The following is a 26,127-nucleotide window of genomic DNA, read 5'->3' as shown; positions in this document are numbered from 1 at the left end:
TGCAAACAACACGTTCCTGCAGCGGTGAGTTCACTTTAATTTAATTCAGTGTCATCACTATTAATTCTGGTAAATCAGCCTAAAAAAAAAAAAAAACGAGAAACCGCGAAAAAGGAAAGTCAAACAATTTCTCGCTCCTGAGGAGGAAGTAACTGATTGTCTGTAATAAAACAAACGGTTTACTGTTAATAATATCAGATAGTAATAACGGTAATAGTGTGATAACAGGGTAAAAGTGAAATTAAATGAACACCACAGCCAGGATGTTTTAACTAACACTGAGATCATTTATCCAAAACTATTTTAAAAGAGAAATCATTTTAAACACTTGATGGTCTAAAAGCTTTTTTTTCTAAGAGCTTTCATCCCTCCATATTCATTCAAGAGTGTCTTAAACCAACATTAAGGAGCCCAAATGAACATTTTTCTTGTTGTAATCATTCCTCCTGTTCATACTGACCATTAGAAGATCCCTTCATAATACACTTACAGTGCAAAAAATGTATTTAAAAAGTTTATCTGAAGCTAATATGAAGCTTCAGCGTCCAAATGAGTCAAATCAAGTAGATATCTTTCAACGTTACAGTCTTTTTAGTGCCAAAGTCCCTCTTTTTGTTACTATACTTCCACCTGCAGCTCAACAGGGAAACACTGTCCGAGGAAACACAAAGAGGGAATTTGATGCTAAAAAGACTGTAAATGTGGCAGATATCCACTTGATGTGACTAACTCAGACTGCTGAAGCTGAATAGAAGCTTCACACAGACTTTTAAATGCATTGAAAGCACATTTGAAGGATCTTTTAACATCCAGTATGAACAGGAGGAATGATTACAGCGAGGAAAAACCCTCTTTCACTGTTACCATGGACACCTGACTGTTGTTTTAACACACAACTAAGTTTTCTTTGCCCACAACAGTCAAATTTAAAGTCTAAAATTATTTAAAATCGCACCATTTACAACTTTTAAATTATAAAATGTAAAGGTCCCCAAATACTGAAGATAAAGTTTGTTAAATTATGACAGGATGACATATGAATGCATCACTCACCTGTCTGTAGTCCTGGAAGTATTTAAAGGTTCTTCTCAAATGTTGGATTACAGGCGGGTCTGAAATAGAAAAAAAACTTCAGTAAATGTCTAATAAAATATAGATGATTCAGTTTAATGTGACGTAGAAACATTGTGTTCAAACTGAAGCACAGAAAGTTAAAAACACAGAAGTTGAAAATAATATTTCTGCATTTTCAGGTTTCAATCGTTTGATAGAAGAGAAATGAAGAGAAGACTTGTTGATTATTAACAACTATAAAGACGTAGAAACTAAGAAATGTCACTGATAAGGTAACATCCTCTTTAATAGAGATGAAGCACAGCTGTACTAACAGCTGATAACATCTGTCTGGAGCTGAAATCATGTGACTGACGGCAAATATTTCACAGCTGACTACCCGTCAGTCTTTCCTTTTCATGATTAAAGTTCTCGTTTTCTGTCTCCAGCGTGGAAAACGTTTCCTCAGTTTCTTGTTTTAATAATGACATTTGATATTAAATTAAATTATTATTGGATACTAAATGATTGTTTTAACAGAAAATGTTCCCATTATTGCACAATATTCAACGTATCTTAGTCGCCGAGTGGATCTTTTTCTTGTTTTAATTTTGAGAAATAAAAGAATGTTTTGTGTTATAACAAGATGAGAGAAAATAACATGAAAAATATATATTTATAAAATGAAAAGGATCTTGTTAAATGACTTCAGACACAGAAACTAAACTGTTTACATTTTAGCAGCTCTTTAAAGTAACCAGCAAGCATCATTAAACCCATTATTACCCCCCCTTATTAAATATTATTACTTCCAGCCCTGAAACTGACTTTATTCTCATCATCAATCCCCGTTTTATCTATTTTTTTATTCACTGATTAATGGTTTAGACTTGAGAAAAGTCAAAAACATGACAAATCCTTCCAATAAGCTGCTTATTTAGACAACAATGAAGAAATGTTTTATATTTGTTATGTTATAAAACAAAGAATCAGCAGTGATATATATGAAATAACTGATTCATAAGCTTTTAAAAAATGACTCCACTGATCAGCTTCTAATTAAACCCACTTGTTAATTGAACTTTCTGGATAAATTGAACTTTTTTCCCCTTTTCCAAACATCCAAATCAGTCAATCAGTTATTCTAATGGAAGAGTCAATCAATATCCATGTTTTATCAATCTCTCTGCTTTTGTTTGTTAGTTTAAAAGCTGCAACTAACGACTATTTTCATTAGATTAGTCTGTCGATTATTTTCTTTACTAATTGATTAGATGTTTGGTCCATAAAATGTCGAGAAATGATGAAAAAACGCAGATCAATGTTTCTAAAAGTCCAACATGAAGTCTTCAGATGTCTTGTTTTGTCCACAACTCAACAAGATATTCAGTTTACTGTCATAGAAACTAAAGAAACCAGAAAATATTCATATTTAAGAAGCTGGAATCAGAGAATTTGGACACTTTCTTCTTAAAAAAATTACTAAAAACAATTAATTATCAAAATAGTTGGCGATAAATATCATTATTAATCAATTATGCAAAAGTTAGTTTTCCCAGTGAACATGTGGAAAACTGTTATGTGTAGATTATTTTATGACAGATTACGTCACACTTAAAACCAAGACGCAGCTGCACCAATCGTTTACCTGAACAGGAAATGCTAGATGAGATCTGATTGGTCAGGACGATGACATGTGGTTGAACAGAGTTATGATCACCTGCAGCCTCCGAACTGATCAATGAGGCGGCGACACAAGCTGCTGCTGCTGCCGATGGCGACGCCGATAAGCCAGCTAGCTAGCTAGCTGCTAATAAAACCTCCAGCTGTCAACCTGCTAATGACTAATAATAATAAAGACTTTGTTTCCCATGGGGCCGTGGGCTCATTACTGCAAATACGACCACAATAGTGAGATACACACACACACATACACACACACACGCGTGCCTCTCTCTCTATCCTTCCATCTCTGCCTAAACACACACGCTGAAGCTAGCACACTCTGGTCCCAGGGGACTCAATCCCCCAGAGTTCATAGCAGCGTGCTGAAGCAGGAAGCAGAAGCCATCTGCCACAGTCCTGCTGTGATGACGCGCTGAGTGGGCGCATACGCTTCCACACGCGTGTGTGCATGTGTGTGTGTGTACAGAGATCACTAGATGATGTAGAGTGTGAACAGTCCTGTCCAACATTTTAAAACAAACTAACGTGAAATATGAAATGAATTTTAGAGCATCGACTGCAGATAAAGTTAATGAAAAGACACAAGATGATGTGATGAAAATGCAACCCCTCAAATTAAAAATATGAGTAAGAAAACTCAGCTGTGTGACTCCACTTCATGAAGAATTTTAACAAGGTAACTGAACTTTTTCTGTCCTAAAACATGTCTGGAGGATGTTTACTGCTAATTTTTTCCGTCTCGTCACACAGTCTGATGCGTCGTCGTCATGTACAAACACGCCAGGATTCGATTCATAAATAAGCAGAAGCTGTTTTTGAGTGACGTGAAGTGAAATGAGGTGAAAACATACACTTTGTTTAACACACACACACACACACACACACACACACACACACACACACACACACACACACTAGTGCAGGCAGCGTGGGAGTGTAAGCGTGGCTGTGAAGTAACCTCTCCCCTGGGATCCCGACCAAACACACCCCATAATGAAAAATTAAGTGTGTGTGTGTGGTATGCAGTATGATGTCATCCTAGTCAGTATGTGTGGATGCCCTCTGTGATGTGTGTGTGGCAGATTAAGGCTTTTATCATGTTAATTGACGGGGGCGGACGATGCAGGAGAGGAGGAGGAGGAGGAGGTGGGGGTAGGTGGGGGTAGGTGGGGTGGGTGTGGGTGTGTTTGGGGGGGGGGGGGGGGTGGGAGGAGGTGGAGGAGTGGAAGCGATGAACAGAGGATTACAGGGAAAGGATGGAGAGGAGGAGGAGGAGGAGGAGGACTATTTGTCACCCTGTCAGCTTCCTCTAACGAGAGGAGGAAGTCTCCTTCACTAGTGAATCTCAGGTCCAGGATCTGAACTTCTATAAGTGTTGTAGAGCAGAAATCATCAGCTGATCAATAAATTAGTTGACTGAGAGAAGATTCTGGCAATCGATAAATCATTTCAATCATTTTTTAAGCTGTAATCAGGTTCCTGCCTCTAAAATATGATGATTTGCTGTTTTTTCTCTGTTTTATATCATCTGTAGACAAAAAAAAAACTGAATTTTGGGCTGAAGACACGGCCTTGGGATTGAGCATTTTATAGACTACATAATCAATTAATCAAGAAAACAATCAGCAGATTAATTGATAATGAAAATAATCATTATCCCTAAAACACTGAACATCATTCTAACTGTTGTTAGAGCTACTTAGAGCTGAAAACAGTCGATTAATCAATCAGACAACCAGCAGAATGATCTAGAGCTGCAACAATTAGTCGATTAATCAGTTAGTTGCCAACTATTAAATTGATCAACTATTTTGATAATCAGTTTATCATTTGGAGTCATTTTTACAGCAAAAATAGTTTCTGAAATGTGAATATTTTCTGGTTTCTTTAGTCCTTTATGACAGTAAGCTGAATATTTCTGAGTTGTGGACAAAACAAGACATTTGAAGACGTCGTCTTGGACTTCAGGAAACACTGATCCACATTTTTCATCGTTTACTGACATTTTACAGCCCAAACAATTAATCGAGAAAATAATCGACAATGAAAATAATCATTGCAGCTTTAGGATGATCTGAGTTAATCTTTTAAGTCATTTATTTAGCAAAAATTCACCGGTTTCAGTTTCTTAAACGTGAATTTTTCCTGTTTTTCTTCATCTTTGAGGTTTGGATCGTTTGTCTGGCAAAACAAACAACTTGAAGACATCAAACGTGGAATCTATAAAAAATGTGACGGACACTTTTCACCATTTTTTAAACAGAGTTTTAAACATTTAACCCTTTCATGCATAGCAGTCACTACAGTGGACAGCTATTCAAAAGCCGTTTTCTTAGATATGCATGTGGTTTAATGGTATAGTTGCACATCAGCCAACACAGTGGACTCTAGTGTGTCATCTCATGTTTAAAAAAACAACAACAATGAAGTTAAAAATTTTTTTTCATGCCTAAAGGGGAATAAAAACACATAACACATTCATGCATGAAAGGGTTAAAATGGAGAAACTTCTTAATGGTGGAAACGTTCTTGTTGAATACTTCTTTGACCTTTTATCTCACATTAATGTTTAACTTTCGTCTTGACGTTGATGAAAACAATAATTTGGCTCATTGACCGCAGATGAAACAGCTCAGTTAACTTCAACCTTTATGATTTTTATACCTTTACATCAGCTGAGGGATTAAAGATGGAAAAATGCTTGAACTCTTACCCAGTTAGAAACAACTAGTGATTGGATAACATATTGACGACTGATTTTAACAAACTTACTATGAGAACTAAAATGTAAAATGTAAACATAAACTAACATGTAGCTTCTTTAAGTGATGTGTGATGGAGAGGAGTATGAAGTTAGCAGTATATCTGTGAACGTAGCAGTGCAGTGTGTGTAGATCAACTAAAATTTAAAGAGGTCCAGTTAGAGAAGCAAAGGTCCAGAAGATCATGATGTCTTTCACTATTTAGTGTGATATATATTTAAGTAGCCTAGTAGTTGTATCAACATCTGCATGTAATCAATACCTGACTGTCAAATCAAATTAATTCAGTACAATTCAAAAACTTTTTGTTTAAAGTAATAAAAATAATAATAATCTCATCTACTAAATAAAATAGGGCTGCATTTGAAAATAAGAGAAAATAAATAAAATGTTCAATTAAGTGCTTAACTTCAGAAAAATATAATAAAAAGGGAGGAAAAGCTTGAATTTCCCCCTTTTCTGTTTCACATCTTGACTTTCTCCGTCTCACTCGTCTTTTCTCTCTTCACCGTCTACTGTAAAGACTACAAAAGCTGCGCCAGTTAAAATAGAAGCACCCTGTCGGGTTTTAAATCATAACCTTCTGTCTTGGCGGTAGGTCCGGGTCCATATGGGACAGCTTCTGGGTTTGGACCGGAGTCCTCCAGTTAGTGACCTCTGGTCCAGGCTATTTGACAGTGAATAAATGCTACCAAACGGGATTTTGTTTTCTTTGACTGCATTAGCTGTGAGCGGCGATGTCTTCTGTGGGGACACCCCTGACGCCCGGCGCCCACGTACACTCGCCGACGCAAATATGTCGGCAACTGCCAGGTCTTGGCCTGACGAGCGAGGGTGTCATTGGAGATAAAACCGAGGTTGTTTGTCAAACTGTATCTCAATGACTGAATCTTGGCTGCAGCAGAACAGCACATAAACTATTACAGGAAGTTTGGAAATGCCCTAATTATCTCCAAGAGAGTCTCGAAAAGGTCTTGAACAAAGTTAAGTACAAAGTTTTGTTTGTTTGCAGTCTCACACAGTGATGTTTTGACAATTCTGGAGCTGTTTGCAGAAGTTTAACTTTGTTTTTTGGAACAAATTGCATCACCTCAAGTGTTTGTTTGGATGTAAAATAACTGAGATTCCTGTTTGTCATGTGTTGCTGCCTGGAGTGTTTCCTTCTGGTGACATTCTGGTGTGTGTGTGAGGAGGAGGAGGAGGAGAAGCCTCCACCACCTCCTCCTCCTCCTCCTCCTCCTTCTCTTTCTTCTCCTCTCTTGTTTTTCTCCTTTCATCTACTCTCCCTCTCTAACGGTCTTTCTTTCATAGTCAATGTCGGCTCTTTGTGCGAGAGGCCTCGCTCCGTCGAGCTGTCAGATCAGGGCTGTTTGTGTTTTTCTCGGTCCGGCCTTGGGTGGGGTGGGGGCCCAGATCACCCCCACCCCCGGTCTGCTGAATTAGCTATTAGCAGCTTCTGTTTGCAGTGGTTTACCACCAACTATCACTGGTTTACTTTGATATTTAGGAAAACTTCTGCAAGTTCTGCAGCCTCTGTTTTCTTTGGATTTATGGAGGTTTATTGGCGACGTTTAGCAGGTTTAACGTTTACCATGTTCAGTGTTCCCCTGAGGTTGACTGCTTTAGAGCTCGAGACAGAGACTCATCAGCCGGACATTTCTCCGTTCTCTGTTAAAGAGCGGCTGAGATTGACACTAAAAATGAGAATTTCTGGTCCACCTTTAAAGTCAGTCCACCTTAAGTGAGCCTGACCAAGTTAAGCTAACGCATTGTTGCTAACTGAATGAATATAGGGGAAACACTGATGTTTATCTTCTTGATTAGCGTCTTAGCATGCTAACATTAGCTTGATAGCACTAAAAGTGTAGCTAAAGCTAACAAAAATGTCATTAATTTGGTTTTAAAATAAAGTATTGAACAAATTGATAAAACTGACCTGATGATGGCACTAGATTAAAAGTTCAGTGATCCTCTGAGGACCATGAATCTCAAGATCTAATGCTAACAGTTATATTTTATATTCCAATAGTTATATTTATATTTCAGTCTGCTAGTTGTGTGGCTAAAGCTACATTTTATCTCTAAACAACTCCTGCAATGTGTTTTATATTGACGGAGGATAAACAATCTACTCACATTTGTATTTTCTCTCATGTGTGACCTGTTGTTGGGAAATATTTGCTTTTTAAAGCAGAGATACACATAGGACAGAGTGGAGATAAACAGAAGGAGCAGGAGAAGAAAACAAGTTCAGGAGGAAGAAAGAAAGAATGAAGGAGGGAGGGGTGGACCAAAATAATGGAGAGAAAAGATGAAAGAAGTGGTGGGATAAACGGTCGGAAAGAGGGAAGCAAATAAGGAGAGAGGGAGGGGTACAAGAAGATAAAAGAAAAGGGATAAAAGTAAGGAATGTGGGATAAAATGACGGATAAGAGGAGGAGAGAAGGATGAGGTAAGAAAAAAAAAAAAGAGGGAAATCAGGGAAAAACATGAGGGATGAAATCAGAGGAAGGAGGGATGAAGAGGGAGGTGTGGCGAGATAGATGGATGGCGGCGGGGGCCTCCTCCGTCCCCAAACAAAAGCTGTGGTCAGGCCCGGCATCTGCTGCACAACACCTCCTCCTCCTCCGTCAATCGTTTGTTTTCTCTCTGGGTGACAAACGGCAGCGTGGCCCAGCCTCTTTAATGCTCGGACCTGTGTGTGTGCGTGTGTGTGTGTGTGTGTGTGTGTGTGTGTGTGTGTGTGTGACAGGCCTCAGGGGATAAACAGGACGAAAAGCGTGTGTGTTCATATTAGAGCAGCAGCAGTGCTGAACAGGTTTCATGTCCTCTGTATGGCTCCGTGACGTGTTTGAAATCACATATTAATGACATATTATGCTTTTTGTGATATTCTGTTATTTATATCCTCTTCATGATGTTAAAAAGTTGCTAAACTTGAGCTGCACGCAGGGAAAAAAAAAAGCCGCCTGCAAGTCAAAACCCAGGGCTTCAATCTGCTCTAAACACTTCATTTGCAAAGTTACCTCTACTTCCTCTTTGTGATGACGTCAGACTGTTCGCACACGCCCACAAACTGCCGTTGCGTCTCATATCTCAGATCCGATTCAGGTACTTGATCTGCTAGTTCAGGTGTGTGTGTGTGAATTTATTAACAATGTCATGTGGAAGAGAGTCCCGTAACCCCAACAGTTTGACTGTAAGGCTCAAGTGTCATCAGAGACGTCATGAAATCCGAGGGGACTACTTTGTGTGTCACATTTTCTGGTTGCTACGGTTTCCGATGCTCCTCTGCATCATGCACATGAACGCAGCCACTTGCTACACAAAACTACACAACTATTAGAGAACCAGTTTAGTTGCTGCAGGGGAAAATGAAAACAAATCTTCTGTTTCCTGCTGACAGATGTCTTATGATGGTTTATGGCTCAGAACCGGATCATAAAACGTGCGCCCGACCACGATGGACATCAAATGTGTTTGCAGTCGACCGTCACAGAGAGGGGAGGGAGAAGAGGAGACGAGCTATCGCTTAAATACGCAGATAACGGTGCATATTTTAATAATGCGGGGTAACTTGGCTAAGTCTGCAAGCATGCATCCATGCGCATGCTACCTGCATGCTACGGCTAAGTGCTGCACTGCCAAAACATCAAAGCGTTAGAAGAATAAATGGATTATATAACTATTTTGATTTTGACAGTGATTGTTTGAGTCAGGGAAGCAAACCGAAGCCAGGAAAGTCACGTACCGAAGCGAACATCCTGCACGGGACGCACACACGAACCATTACACCCCGCATGGCACGCAAACACAGTCTATAGCCAAACATGTCCCACAAGACCCATTAATGCATCCTCCATCCCTCTGCTCACCTTCTGCTGCACCCAGAGGAGGAGGAGGAGGAGGAGGGGCAGAAATACTGGAGGAAGGCAGGATGAGAGAGGAAAAGGAGGGTGGAGATACTGGAGGACAGATCAGAGATTATCCATCCATGCTCCTTGAGGGATCACGACCTTTTTCCCCCTGGACCCTAAACTCATCAGGGATGATTTGGTCCCTAAGGTCCCTAAAAAAGGTCCTTGAGGTCATGATTGACCCTCATTATTCTGAAGAGGGCTGATGGGTAATGCTCCGGGGACATTTAGATCTGAGCTATGTATAAATCAGCAGCCAGTGACTCAATAACATTTATCACCTTTCAGTAAAATCAATAGGTGATGATGTAATAATCTCATGGTGATGTGATGACCATGTGAGGTCTTTATCCGCCCGCCGCTGGTTCAGACAAGCTAAAATCAAACAGACTAAACAACAAACCGAATAGCTTTTGTTGAAAACTAAGGGTGTTCAGTCTACATCTGGCCTTGGTTCGATACGCTCCGTGACCCGGGACGCAACGGATCACAAAACTCACGGCTCAGATCGTATCACAGTTTACAGTCACGGATCGGATCATTTTTCAGATCGAGCGAAACAAAAGAAAAGGAAGACAAATATAACTCTGCTTTCCATTTATTCTGTGAAACACTTAAAAGCAAAGAACTTCTGCCTGTGGCCTTAAATGAAAACAACTTTCAAGATGTCCGATGTTTAAATAAAACCTTAAAATATATAAAATATTCAATACTCAGTTGTTAAATTTAAGTGCAATATGAGGCCTGATACCTTCCTCCTTTAAACGAGGTAGTGAATGAAACAACAGCCTGTTTCCACATCATCAAAACTAACTTACAAACATGAACACACGTCTTGTCCTGCAGCTTGTTGAAGGAGCCACCAAACAAACATTCACCGCTAACAGTTAGCAGCTACGTAGCTAAACAGCATGTAAACATACCTGCAGACGTCACTACGGACCCGTTAGATGCTGGTTTGATCGTTACTCTTCAAAAATCCCTGTTAGTGACGCTGTCTGTCTGTGACTTGTAGCTACAGCAGTTTGATTTGTCTCGAATGAGACATTAAATTTTGCAATTAATCCTCAGTTCACATGCATGTCGAACTGTGAGGGGCGATCCGTCCAGATCACAGATCAACTAGTGTCTGTTACACCACTATACATGGTCCAAACAATTACTGTTAAAATAGTTGATGAAAATAATTTTTGAAAAGATCAGGAACCCTGAACCGTAGTGACTTTATTATCTATAATCAGCTGAGTCGCTCACTTGATGTAGTTTTGTTAGAGGACGTCTCATATTCAGTGTTAGAGACTTAAATTTCTTTCACAAATGAAAACATAAAGTGTGTTTGATAATGATCAGGAAGTCCTGGAAGATGGAGATCTAGACCAGACCAGGAAAGCAGTAAGCCATGTTACTTTGCCTAAAATATCCATACAGTGTGTGTGTGTGTGTGTGTGTGTGTGTGTGTGTGTGTGTGTGTGTGTTTGATGGACAGCTGTGAGGTTTACTTCTGGTCGATCAGTCGCGACAGAATTCTCCTCTTAAATGAATTCTAATCGCCTGCTGATACCAATAATCTACTCGTCAATACCAGAGTGTCCCGGAGGCCCAGCGCTGCCTGCACCCACATCTCTCCTTCTGTTCAGAAATCCATCCACCCACCTGTCCGTCCATCCACCCATCCATCCATCCGTCCATCAATCCGTCCATCCACCTACCCACCTACCCATCCATCCATCAATCTATCCACCCGTCCATCCATCTGTCCATCCATCCATCCCTCCATCCATCCACCCATCTATCTATCCACACATCCATCTATCCACCCATCTATCCATCCCTCCATCCGTCCATCCACCCATCTATCCACTCACCCGTCCGTCCATCTTTCTATCCACACATCCATCTATCCACCCATCTATCCACCTGTCCATCCATCCATCCACCCATCCATCCATCCATACACCCATCTATCCACCCGTCCATCCATCCACCTGTCCATTCATCCATCCACCCATCCATCCACACACACACACACACACACACACACACCCATCCATCCATCCATCCATCCATCCATCCATACACCCATCTATCCACCCGTCCATCCATCCACCCGTCCATCCATCCATCCACTCACCCGTCCGTCCATCTTTCTATCCACACATCCATCTATCCACCCATCTATCCACCCACCCATCTATCCACCTGTCCATCCATCCATCCACCCATCCATCCATCCATCCATCCACACACACACACACACACACACACACACACACACACACACACACCCATCCATCCATCCATCCATCCATACACCCATCTATCCACCCGTGCATCCACCCACCCGTCCATCCATCTATCTATCCACACATCCATCCATCCCTCCATCAATCCATCCATCCATCCACACACTCATCCATCCATCCATCCGTCCTCTCCTGTCTGTTCAGACTAGACTTCATTCACTTTTTCATCACTTTCAGTTGAACATCCTCCTAAAAACATGAGAGGACGTCAGCTTGCTGCTGGCTTTAAAGAACACATTATGTTCAGGATTTGTGGACCTCAGAGATCCAGAAACCAGGACAGAGACGGAGACAGATCAGACAGATCAGAGCAGAAGATGAAAAGACACAAAGACACGAAGAGACAGTAATAAAACTACAGACACAGAAGGATGAAGAGACGGAGGATTGTAGTCAGATGAGGACAAAGTGGACCTCAGGGAGCGTTTTATGACGGATGGAGGGATGGACCGAGGAAGAGGAGGAGGAGGAGGAGGAGGAGGAGGGCAGGAGACACAGACTGCACCTCTGGGAGAGAGACTTATTGATGAAGTGATTATTAGTATCAGCAGGCGATCAGAACTCATTTAGAGAGGAAGTCTGATGGCGGCAGATGGATCTCAAAGTAGTAAAACAAGTCATCAATATCCAATTTCCGCCACCGTTTACAGAACATTATCATAAGTGCAGATGCTCACATTGTTATTGTTATTGGTGAGGACAGCCCTTTGAGAGTTTTAGTCATATTCAGTCAACTTAAAAGTATTATCTCACTGACTCATGATTTTCTGTTGTACACATGTGGTTAACTAGTCACATCTGATTGGATACGTTTTTGTTTATGTCTCTGAGTTCAAGATTTACAGGAAACGATAAGAAGCATTTTGAAAAAATGACATATATTTGGCACATAAGAGGTGACTGAACAATAAACCCAGAGACACGGAATTAAATCTGTGAAAATGTTTTGTTTTTAATGCTTCTTATTTTAGGTCAACATTTATTCAACCAGAACTTTTGATTATCTCAATTCTCATCTCAGGAAAAGAAAACCACAAACATGTTTGTTAAGTGTAGTTTTACTGACATATTTCAACTTGTCAGAATTCATCCAGATGATTTTACACTAAAATAACTGAAAACTGGTCTTTTTGTCAACAACAGGAAATGAAGATTTATCCACCGTTGTTTGATAAAATAGATTTCGTTTTCTCTTTGTCATGGGAACACAAGTCTGTCGATTAATATTTTTTTTTGCTTTTTGCTTATCTGGATTGTTGGGAAGTTTTTTTTCCTGGGACTTTTGCCATCATTTCCAGTATTTTTAAAAACAGATTTTTCTAATCATTTTATTATTTTGTTATTACATTTCGAGGCTGCTGTGACCTTTGACCTCTTCTGTAGGTTGATGGGGGGGACTTCAAGCTTAAAGTCTGGCGCCAAATCTCTCTCTCACTCTCTCTGTCTGCATAAATGACCAAAAATGTAAATGCAAGTGCAGACAAGCAGTTTGGGGGGGATGAATGATGGGACAGGGGCATATGGATGGTTGGTGTACACACACACACACACACACACACACACACACACACACACACACAGTGAGAGCAGTTGGCAGTGCCACTGAGGCTCTGTAGAGTGATCCATCATTCAAACAAACCCCGACACCGACACGCTCGCATCGCTTCCAGAGTGTCAATAAAAAACACACATGTTCAGTAGAAGAAGAAGGAGGAGGACAACTCATCACACACACACACACCAGTACTTCAATAAAAACGCATCTGCACTGAAATAAAAGCATCTTTCAGTCTGATATCTGCTGCAGACTGAGACCTCCGTCCGCATTAAGACACCTAAACGAGTCATTCTCCTCCTACTGGGCATGTGCAGAGGAGAGACGAGCGAGTCGGCTGTGGAAAACCAGCAAAGAATAAACGGTTATATTTAGTTTATTGCAGCGGATTCCAACAGTTTGAGCAGAGAAAGGTGGTAGATATAACTACGATTAACTCTAAACAAGCAGTCAGAGGAGATGATAAATACAACAACACTCGCATGAAGTCATCCGCCGCTGTTGATATTGAGTTTCTTCCTCTTCAAATTAAACACCACGACAACAACGCCAAGCTGACCTTTTCACATTTACACACTCTGGGGGACGTCAGCTCCTCATAACCCGATGTGGTTTCTTCAAAAGTCACAAAAAAAAATCCAAAAAGGATTCAATTTAAAATGCTGAAACAGTCCAGTTATCAGTTAATCTCTCTATTATTTTTCCCTGAACTTGTTTTGTCCGACCAACAGTACAAACTCAACAAATATATTCAGTTTATAATGATGTGAGAGAAAACAGTCCAAGTAGACGCCTCTAAATATCGTTTTATCCAAAAAAAATCCAAAGATATTCAGTTTAATATTAAATATAACAAAGACAAGCAGCAAATCCTGACATTTCAGATGCATTTTTTCACTATTTTCATTTGAAAAATGGTTAAATCAAAAAAAAAATAGATGCAGATTATTTATCTATCCATCAACTAATCGTTGCAGCTCGAACCTCATTTAACTATTAAAGCACCAAGTCAGAAAAGACTTTACTCTTGATGGATCTATTTTATGCATCTTTTATTGAACCAGTAAAGCCTCACTGAGACCACGTCTCTCTCTTTTTTCCCCGAGAGTCTCCTGACCATGACGGGCAGCAATATAAACACGGACCAGATGAACGCTGATTAGGTCACAAAATCAGACATAAAACTGCAAATAAGAATTATAAGATCAACCTAAAAGCACTCTAATATAAATTAAACATCCAGATATACTGTGTGTATAATAAAATCACTTTCACACCCCCACCCACACGAAGAAATGAAATAAAAACTCAGTCTGTGTTTAAACTCACTCAGACCACATAAATCATGAAATTTCAGCCAAACTAAACAAACTCAGATCATCAAACTGCTTTTTACAGGAACAGTCTGAATCATTATGTGGATGCACATCATGGATGTGGTCTACACTGAAATTCTGAGGTACTGAGAAGAAAACAAACACAACTGAACCTTCAGTTTCAGTAACTTTCTCTGTGTTTTGTGATTGGATTGTAATATATATATATATATATATATATATATATATATATATATATATATATATATATGTAAACAGTATTGTGCAGATGTTTTAGGCACTTAAGATGTTTAGATTAATCTCCATTATCTGCAGCAGGACAACGAGCCAGAACGTCCAGCTGGAGTCATTGAGATCTATCTTCGTGAACTAGAAGAACGAGGAGTCCTGCAACAGATGGTCTCTGATCTCAACATCATGGAGTCAGTCTGGGATCAACACATGAAGACACAGAAGAAGAAGAAGAACTGTGGCGACAAGCGACCTGCCGACGACTACCAGGAACACTGACGCTGTTTACACCCGGTATTAACATCCGAACACTAGTGGACAGCAGCTCTGCATACAGGTGTAAACGCACTCAAGACACATAGAGGACGGATTGAGATCTGATTACTCAGACCACATTCTTTTAGTAGTAATGCATCCTGGACCACATTGAAGAACGCCTACTCAGCTGGCGTCCTCTATTTTCCAGCAGACTAGACACAGGATCCTCCGTCCAAAACTGTTCAACTTGGATTAACAAATTATTTTATTTTTCATGTGAATTTAAAACGTAATCAAACTCTCGTTTTTCTTGTTCTCCTGACCGGTTTCCCGCTTCAAATCAACAGTTAGAATAGAAATTAAAACATTAATTTTTCACTTGTCTGTCTAAAAACATATTTCAGAGGCTAAACGTTGCTGGATAGTTTCCTCTGTCCTGTCAACTTGATAAATACAGTTATTAGTTTTACTGCTAAACATAATGAGTTCAGGATTTATCATCAGGACGATGCTGCTTTACTCCAAACATTATGAACCTGGACTGTCTGTGTGTAACAGCTGATCTACTGGATGTGTAGAAGAACACAGAACATTTATTAACATTAGATCCTGACGGCGTGTCGGAGATTTAAATAATCAATGAAGTTATGCTGCTGTGTCTTGTGCTTAAATGCGCACAGTGTCTCTGAATGGAGACATGCAGCTGCAGGGAGATCGCTGCATCTCTCTGCGGAATATTTATTTATATCCTGAATATTTATCCTGTTATGAAACAAGTTGAACACAGCTTAAACGGAAATGATGTCCGTGTTTAAGTGAGATCCGATCACAAGTGGTCACTCAGGACGCAAGTGGAGACGGATGTTAGTACCAGGTGTAAACACTGAGGAGAACTGCTGCTGCTGGTTTAAAGACAAAGCTGCTCACAGCAGATATTGATTTCATTCAGGTTTCTGCTGTTTACTCATAATAAAAACTATTCATGCTTTTATTTTTTTAAAGCCTCCTCGATCTCTTCTTTCCAGATACTGTGTATGATAAGTCAGATCTGAATGTGACTGACTGACGTTTGAAGTTATGAATGAATAAACTTCTGCACGCTCACCTCTGTCGAACTCGTCTGGAATCTGTGAGAGAGACAGAAAGAAAAGAAACATTATTAAAAATCTGTGCACACACACACACACAGCCAGCTGATAATCAATCAATCAATCAATCAATCAGTGCATCATGTTGACAGTAAACGTGTGATCAGTGCCTCTGATGTGGCGACTCAAGAGTTTATGTTTGTGTTGCAGATCAATAGTTCTGCTGTTGACGGTTAAACAGACGTGTGTGTGTTTCCCTCCCGGACGGAGGATCAATCAGAGGCCGCAGGCCCACATGTGGCCGCCTGAACGAGTGTTAGAGGCCGACGCCAAAGGTGACGATGGATTTCATCCCATAAATCTAGACAGTTATACTTTTGGCAGCATGACAACAAAGAAAAAAATGACGAAAATTACAAATAAACAAAAAAGAAGATCGGCTATTAAATCAACCACCAACTACTTTGATAATCAATTAATCATTTTCTTTAAGAGTGTGTAAAATGTGCAAATTCTCTGATTCCTGTTATGTTATCTTGGGCTTCAGGAAACAATGGCTGACATTTATTTTAACCATTTTATCAACCGAACAACTAATCGACTAATCGAGAAAATCAGCGATGAAAATAATCGTTAGTTGCGGACCTAACAAGAAAAAAGAGAGGGAAGAAGAGAAGAGTGATGATGATGAGAAAGTGATAAAGAATAAAGAGAGAGCGGAGCAAGAGGAGATGAGGGAGAAGCAGAACGAGGAGGAAGAAAAGCATCAGAAAGGGAAGACGGAGAAGAGAAAGTGGAAGGATGGAAAAGGGAAGTTAAGGCGAAGAAGAAGAAGAAGAAGAAGAACAGGAAGGAGAAGTTTGTTGGGAGGAAAAAGGAGGAAGGAGGAGAAAGAGCAGGGTTGGTAAGGTGGTGTATGACTCCACCTGGTGGCCATGAAGCAAACTGCACGTGTGACTCTAGTTAGACTTCATTATAAAACGTCATTACTTCTAGAGAGCTTCTTCTACGACGTCAGACTCTTAAGACATTTAACGGCGAGCTACGACAGATGAAACTCATTTCAATTTAACGCATCAATAAATTTGAGGAGGAAAGACGGAGGAGGACAGAACCTCGTCTCATGAAACTTGCCAGAGCGGTGAAGAAAATAAATCATTAACATAAGGCGGTGAATTCATGTCGGCTCGGCTGCTGGTTGTCGTGTCATGCGAGTCAAGGTGCAGCCTGGGAGAGCAGGAGGGGAGACGGGTTCCCACACACACACCACCGAACACAGAAACCTGCACTCACAATTTAATACTCGTGTCATATTATATAGCGTCACAAAACCGGTGATACATGTCGATATCTGTCACTGAAGTAGGAAAACATGCTCTTAAAACTGTAAAGTATAACTGTCTGAAATATAAAAACTACAAACACTATAAATATTTGCTGTAAATGACGAGAAAGTAAAACATTCTGTCATTAATTAACATACAGAGCTCCAATAATCACTTTCATCATTTTAAAAGAAAAAAAACAAACATAAATATTCTGGTTTCAGCTCCTGAAATGTGACGATTTAATGCTTTTCTTTGTCATACGTGACAACAAACTGAATATCTTTGGACTGCTCAGTGATTTTTCACTATTTTCTGTCATTTTGTAGACAAAATTATTCATCAATTAATCGAAAGGTGATGATTGATTAGTTTCAGGCCAATAAAACCTATTTAATCATGACCAGTGTATCGATAATGTGATGCATGCAGAGGAGAAGAAAGCTAATATGAAGCATTAAGCGTTAGCTTGTTATCTCCAGTGTTTATGTTTCCCTCTGGAAGATGCTGCAGGTGTAAAAAACCCATAAAAAACAGGTTTAAGAGCAACTTTTTTTTTTACCCGTTGTAATAAAAGGTATAATCTCTTATTTCTGTATCTTGCATTGAGCTTCATGAAGCTCTTCACTGTGCAGGAAAACTGATTATTATTCATTATTGTCTGACTCTGGTTGTGTAGCTGTTAAAGTGAAGTGAAAATGTGAAATGTCAAAAACATGTTTGAGGTTATTTAGACACAGTTTCTTCATTAAATAACGGTAATGCTTTATTTTACAGGTCCCTTAATTTTATACTAAAATCAGTTTAATACCTGCTAACTTGCAGGTAATTTAATTAATTAAATTGCAGGTTAATTCTTAAAACAGTTGGTACAAACTATAAGAAAAAACTGAGGACAGTCTTAAGAGACAACGTAAAACGCTAATATAGTGTTTGAAACACAAATCTACACACTGAAAACTGAGTATTTTCTCTCAGTTAAAGAGTTAAGAGTCTAATAATAATTTTTGCAAATAATAATAACCAACTAATGTATGAACCCAAATTTAACAAATCAGCATTTACAAACTAAACCAACTTCACACTTTTTATTCTGTTTTTTCATATAATTTGTAGCAAATTGCACCACCTTCCCTGTAAAATGTCAGAAATATTAACTGTTAAATACTCATAAATTACTCCAGGAAATGAGTATCAAATTAAAAGGACCTGTAAAATAAAAGCACTACCTAAATAATCTGTGCACCAGAGGGCACTGACGAGTTTATTTCTACACTGGAAAACGTACATATCTTAGTATCAGTCTGACTATGTGTTAAGTTTTTAGTATTTCCTGTATTTGAATCAACATTTTCACCTTCAGCCATCTCGTTTCTTCAGGGAACATAAACAGACGCTTTCTGCGGTTTGTTTTCAGTTTGGTTCTCGTTTCTTTTATGCCTTTAACTGATAAAGTTCAAAGTCAGAGGTGCAAAGTGTGTACAGATGTGTTAGAAAAACACAATGGGCCTCATGCAAAGATATTTTCATATTTTTATACTAAAAAACTTTACTGTGTTCCAAGTCAGATTCATCAAACTCTCTTTAACTGCCTGAATTTGTCGTTAATCGCTTCCTGTTTACGAGGAGCTTTCATGAGATGTGATTAGTAGCATAAAATGTCCATATAAGGCTCCATGTTCTGCTCTGTTTGTGGGCGAGTTTCATTCACAAAAATGTTCCCAAAGAGTAAAAACACAGCAGAGCTTCCAGACATCCGAACAACTCCTAAAACAAATTCAGGAGTGTCCGTAGTAGAGACCTAAACAACGACATGTCATCTCTGCAGTCTTGGGTTTAATAATCATGTGAAGATGCCACATGTGTCCACCTGTTCAATACCAGCAGCAGCTCGGTGGCCGACGACGCGCTCCGTCACGCCTCTCTGTCACAAGAGAAAAGAAGGAAGTACAAATGTCCGGTTCTGACGCAAATCGTGTCCACGTTAAGGACAGAAAAAAGCTCTGCGACAGGAGGCTGAGATACTATAAGTTCAGCAAACACTGAGCCACACGTGTTTAAAACAGCCATTAATCAATTAATCTTTTGATCTATGAAACGTCAGAAGAAGTGAAAAATGCACAAGGTGACGTCTTTAAATGTCTTGTTTTGTCTGAAGATATTCAGTTTCATATTAAACATGACAAAGAGAAGCAGAAAATCCTGTCATTGTAGATGCTGCAACATTAATTTCACTATTTTTGCTTTTCAAAAAAGCTCATCACTTGCTCTTCATATTAGAGCTAGACGCCGACTCACACTGACTTCCATTCAAAAAGCCTCAACTTCTCCCTAGAAATACTAAGTTTAGGGAGAATGTGTCATAATTTTATGTTTTTTCTCATCTTATATAATAGTAAATTGAATATCTTTGGGTTTTGGGATTGTTAATGGGACTAAACAAGACATCTGATGACATCACACCGGCCTCTAGGAAAGTGTGATGGACATTTTTCACAAATATTCAAATTGCTTCACAATAACAGAAAAAGCCAAAATCACAGGATGGCTTCAATAAAAAGTATCCAAAGACGGAGAAGCTAAACATTTCTGTTACCATATTAACATGTTAGTCTCAACATTCCTACAAGGTCGACTCCCCAGACAGGAACGCAAGGATCCTGATGAAGGACTTCAGCTCACTGGGACGGCCGCCAGAGGTTGAACAGCTGGCTCACGACAACCTACAGCTGAACACGCCAAACACTGTAGAGATGAACTTCAGGAGGAGGAGGAGGAGGAGGAGGAGGAGGAGGAGCGCCCCCCCCCCCCCCATCACCACACGCAACAGCACCATGTCAGAATCCTTCAGGTTTCTGGGATCTGATGATGGTGAGTCCAACATCCAACACAGTCATCAAAAAAAGGCCCAGCAGAGGATCAACTTCCTGCACCAGCACAAGGAAGGAAATACAATCTGCTGCCTCAGGAGCTGCTGATCCAGTTCTACAACCAACCATCACCGTCTGGTTTGGATCGGCCACCCGACAGAACAGGAACAGACCACGACGGAGAGTCTGGTCTGCAGGACCTGTACACCTCCAGAGTCAGGAGACGAGCAGGGAAATCGCCGCCACCTTCTCCGCTCTGGGAGGCGCTACAGACGTGTTGAACTGTCTGATAATTCTTCCAGATCAATGAGCAGGACAGATTTACAGCAATACTATATTATTTTTGCATCAATGTGATGTGATGTTGATTTGTTAGGTATTTAATTTGCTGGATTAGCCAACACCAGACACTCTTACCAGTTTCTAAATAGACTTTCCTGAAGTTTTATTGTCATTTAGAGCTGCAACGATTAATGGATTAATCAATCAAAAAATTAATAAGCACTATTTTGATAATCAAATAATTGTTTTTTTAAGCAAAAATGACAAAATATTTGATGGTTCCAGGTTCTTAAATATGAGAATGTTCTGCTTTTCTTCGTCTTAAAATATAGTTAATTGAATATTTTGGGTTTTTTTTGACTGTATGTTGGAGAGAATAAGACATTAGCAGATGTGTTCTTGTGCTGGAGGATATTGTGTATGTGTTTATTAATAGATTAATCGATTATGAGGATAACTGTTAGTTGCGGCGCTGATGTGGTGGACTTTCTTACTCACAAACACATCTGGAGCAATTTGGTGTTTAGCATCTTGCTCAAGGACACTTCAACATGTGGACATATTATATTATACTTCTAAATGTGTAACATATGTAGGAAGTGATTTTAGGAAGGAAGCACTCAATCGTCAATATAGTTGATAGATTTGAATAAAAGGTGAGAGAAGTGTGTCCTGTCGTTGGGTCCTAACTTCCCGTCCTTTAAACCTCACGGCCTCCTCAAAGAAGTCTGAACGCAATAAGACGTAAAGCTGATGAGAAGTGTGTCCTTTGAAGAATTTCACCTCTGACAGCTGGGACATGTGCCGTCCGAGAGGTGGTGGGGGGGGGGGGGGGGGGCGGTGGAGGAGGAGGAGGAGTGGGGAGGTGGGAGAAGTGTGCCTGGTCTTTGAAGTGGTTCAGTCTGCCTGTTGGCTAGACAGGATACAGCCAGAGAGGTTTATAATGTGTGAGAACGGGAAGGGAAGATCTTAACAATACAGCACGGAGGAGAGGACGAGTCCTGGTTCCCGCATCCTCAGATCACTTCAGAGGAAAACAATAAAAACACTTGAAGTGAACCAGTGGTGGAAAGTAACTCAGTACATTTATACAAGTACTGTACTTAAGTACAATTTAGAGGTACTTGTACTTTATTTGAGTTTTTCCATGTGATGCTACTTTCTACATTTCAGAGGGAAATATTGTACTTTCTACTCCACTACATTTATTTGACAGCTTTAGTTACTTTTCAGATGAAGATTTGACACAATGGATAATATAACAAGCTTTTAAAATACAACACATTGTTAAAGATGAAACCAGTGGTTTCCAACCTTTTGGGCTTTTGACGTCTTACAAAAAGCAGTGTGTAGTCGGGGTCACATTTCACATGTCTATGAGTTGTTAACAGCTCCACCAAATAGTGATTTTTCCCTCTAAACTTCTCACATGCTTTCATTTCAATAAATGTTCAAATGATCCAATATTTCAGCAAAAATCAAAGATTAGAGAAAAAGTCCAAAAACTGAAAACAGATTTGTGTATCAGAACTTTGTTTTTTCTTCTTTCCTCTCCCATTAATCATCTCACCACCCCTCAGATTTATCTGCTGACCCTTTGGAGGGGCCCGACCCCTAGGTTGGGAACCACTGGACTAAACTAGCTAACTGTATATAAAGTAGTGTAAACTAGCTCCACCTCCAGCAGCTACAACAGTAACATGCTGCTCTAACACTGATGCTTCACTATTAATAATCTAATGATGTCATATATAATAATATATCAGTCAGAGGGACCAAACCACTACTTTTACTGCAATACTTTAACTACATCAAGCTCATAATACTTATGTACTTTTACTGCAATACTTTAACTACATCAAGCTCATAATACTTATGTACTTTTACTGCAATACTTTAACTACATCAAGCTCATAATACTTATGTACTTTTACTGTCCTCAAACGTCTTGTTTCGTCCTACCAGCAGGTATCAGTAAGTTTTTTTGTTTTTGAATAATTTTAAACTAATCGTATGAATAATAGTTGAATGTGAGCTGCTCTGAACAACAGAGAGCTGATGCTAAAAGTCTCTTTGGTGTGAAAAATCAACGCTAAATAAGTAGTACAAAATTTTTTATCGTGATAAACTAATGAGGGCTGCAACTAATGAATATTTTCAAAAAATGTCGCTCACTGTTTCCTAAAGCACAAGATGACATCGCAAATGTCTAACTAAAGAAACCAGAAAATATTCCTTTATATAACATTATATTCTTTGAGCTTTTCTTTTATTACTAAAAACAATGAATCAATTATCAAAAATAGTTGGGGTTCATTTTCTCTTGAACAACCAATTAATTGATCATTGCAGCTCTAAACTGAATGATTGTTTCAGCCATTTCTTAAGCAAATATTCAGCAGTTGCAGCTTCTCAAATGTAGATATTTTCTGGTTTTCTTCTATGATAATAAAATGATTATCTTTGACTTTTGACATTTTGAAACATCACTATGGACTCTGGGAACTTGTGACTGACAGTTTTCACATTTGCTGATATTTCACAAACTGCACAAATAATAATTGATTCATCAAGAAAATAATCTACAGTTGCAGCACTTGGTACTTTATTACCAAAGCAGAAGCTGGACAGGATGCCCGAGACCACACACACACACACACACACACACACACACACACACACACACACACTGCTGACACCGAGAGTGTTTCTTTGAAGTAAAGTACAGACGGCGCCGCCACACGCCGCAGTCCCGTTTTTTAGCAAATGTTCTCTTGTGAAGACGGAGTTTGAGGACGAGCAGGTGAGATAAGTGTGCGGGCCTCTTTTGAAGGCTCTGACGAGCGGCACAAGACGGACGTCGCACTGACACGCCAAGTGTGTCGTCCAATTGGGAGAGCTGGACGCTCCCCTGACAGGATGTCCGGGTGAGATAAGTGTGCCCTTTGAAGGAAGCTGTAAGGAAGTGAACGGCGTGGCGGAGACAAAAGACGGTCTCCATCTTTCCCACATCCACACCTCGTCACACACACACACACACACATCACAGCCGGCTTCTCGGGCTGTGATGTGTGTGTGTGACCTTCTAATCCTGCCAGGATTTCGGAGACTGATCTGAGTTCATGTCACTGTACGTTTTGATAAAAACTACCAATTTTAACCTCTCTGGTGTGTTAAGATCATGAGCAGAAACAGCTGAATCATCATTAATCCAGACAATCTGCCCATAAAACTGATTTCCCAAAGACCTGCACGGATTTTTAGTTATCTCGTCAAGCTTGAGTGACACTTCTTGGTCTTCATATTTAACAAAAAGAAATAAAAATGACCATCAAATGAATGGAGGTCTTCTTAAGTTAAGTAAGGAAATTCAAAATAATTTCTCCCGACTCTTCTTCTTTCCCACACCGACAGCTTCAAAGTCACAAAACGACAAAGGCCACTTAGCAGGAAGCCGTCCTGAGACGTTTGGTTCAACAAAAGGATCCTAATGTGTGAGAAGTGTGCCCTTTGAAGTGGCCCGTCTTCCCAGAACGACACCTCCGACAACACATCCTGTCTGAGAGCTGAGAGCCGTCCTCTCCATACAGAAAAACATCATCATTCTGATGATTAAATTACTGCAGAAGCAACCGTTATTAAACTTTATTTGTATAGCATCTTCCATCCAGGTTAATGCAATTCAAAGTGCTTCACAGATCACTCACAAGCCGATAAAAATAGATAAAAAAGAATGAAGAGCTATGATAATAATAATAATAAAATAGAGTGAAATAAAAAGGTAAATATGCTCTTTTGTTTTTCTATTGTGCAGTTACGGACTGCTCCTTTAAGTAGTACGGGAGGATATATGAGAGGACTGGAAGTCGTTGGGGTGTGGAGGTGGGGTAACTGGTCTCTTTGATGTCGATGTCAGACGTCTCAGCTACCTGCCGAGTGTGCCGTCCAGTCGCTACGCTCTTATGTTAAAAGCACGACAAAGAAGAAAGAGGTGAGATAAGTGTGCTTCTTTTTCCTTTCCCATACCGACACCTCTGACACAGCTACCTCCTCTTCTCCGTCGTCTACGTCACGGCGACCTGTGAAGTGTGCCTTTTTTTTTTTTTTTTTACGGCATCCTATACAACAGGAAGAGGAGGATCTCCTACCTGTGAGGTGAACAAAACACCACCGCACATCAAAAAAAAGGAAAGACATGAAAAGAGGCGTGCTGAAGTGTGCCGACATGACGCATGAACGAATTCCTATTCGAATGTGAATGGACGAGTCAATGCGTCTGATAGATACTGTTGGTGACGTGTGCGGGATCACACCTGGGGGAACTGTGTGTGTGTGTGTGTGTGTGTGTGTGTGGCAATAAAAACCTACCTGGTTTCCTTGCTCGTCTACTGAATTGGTGCCTAAAAAAAGAAAGAAAGAAAAACATCAGTTTATCACCGTGTGAGGCTTTTCAACATGAGTCAAAGATGATATTCAGGGTTTTACACACACACACACACACACACGATCAAACTTCAACATTTGTTTGTAGACTTATTATCAGTCATGTGGCTCTTTAGCCTGAAGGACGATCAGGGGAAAAGCTGGATAACACTGAAAGCTGACATCAAACGTCTAGTAAACCTCTTCATCTTGTTGACTTATTCTTTGAATAGATAGACTCTTTTAATTAAAAATAGTTGCTAATATTAGTATTTCTATTATTATTTAGACAAAACTCTTGAGTGACTGCTTGAGTTCAGAATATAACATTTAAAAAAAACGTTTGAGGATTAAAGTTTTTGTAGAAAAACACATTCATATGTGTCAAAGTGAGGTTTTGTTTTGGTATCGGTACAGTACAGTATCAGTACAGATTTGTTGTTTTTGTCTGTTTATATCATTACAAACTGAAAATCTTCAGGTTTCGGTCAAAACCTTGAGCTTTAAAAAGGTCATTCAATAATGAAAATAATCATCAGTTGCAGCCCTGGTCACATTTACAAGAGACTTTTGCAACTTTTGCAAAAGAAAAAAGACATTTAAAATGTTTCCAGCCTCTTTGTATACAAGTTTCTTTGGTATTCAGAGGCTGCATGACAGATTCAATGAAAGGGAACATTTCTAATCTCAACTTTTCAAGCTTATCACCTGCAAATACTAAAAAATGCACGTCACCCCCCTCCCCCCCCAAAAAAAACTGAACTGTATGTCACAAACCTATCTGCTGGGAAACCAGACACACAAAAGGTGTAACCGCATACATTCCCAGAGCAGTTTATAATCCGGTATCTTCCCCCCGAGTATCAGCAAAGACTAATCCGCACGGCAGAGACCGAGATTAAATCCAAAAATTATCAAGAGCATATTCCCATTCAGTAATCCAGATGTGTGACAGAATTATTCCGTGATACTGATGAAAAAACAAACAAAAAAAAAAAAAAAACAGGAGAAAGTAAAAGTTAAATTCCAACAGAAATA

At 39.6% G+C, this 26,127-nt stretch overlaps 1 protein-coding gene across 3 annotated transcripts in view; it reads right to left on the bottom strand.

The window, feature by feature from the left end:
• timm50 (translocase of inner mitochondrial membrane 50 homolog (S. cerevisiae)) overlaps positions 1-26,127 on the bottom strand; it is a 51,620-nt gene that overhangs the window by 18,321 nt on the left and 7,172 nt on the right. For all 3 annotated transcript variants that reach the window (XM_042413570.1, XM_042413569.1, XM_042413568.1), the window contains exons 3-5: positions 25,036-25,067; positions 16,208-16,229; positions 1,054-1,112 (exon numbers count right to left, since the gene is read on the bottom strand). In XM_042413570.1, coding sequence (XP_042269504.1) covers positions 1,054-1,112; positions 16,208-16,229; positions 25,036-25,067 — 113 coding nt within the window. The remainder of the gene's footprint in view (positions 1-1,053; positions 1,113-16,207; positions 16,230-25,035; positions 25,068-26,127) is intronic.

Source organism: Thunnus maccoyii, chromosome 6, assembly GCF_910596095.1.
Source record: "Thunnus maccoyii chromosome 6, fThuMac1.1, whole genome shotgun sequence".
In the NCBI taxonomy this organism is placed as follows: Eukaryota; Metazoa; Chordata; class Actinopteri; order Scombriformes; family Scombridae; genus Thunnus; species Thunnus maccoyii.
The sequence above is the reverse complement of the archived record's forward strand: the minus strand, read 5'-3'. Positions and strand labels throughout refer to the sequence as shown.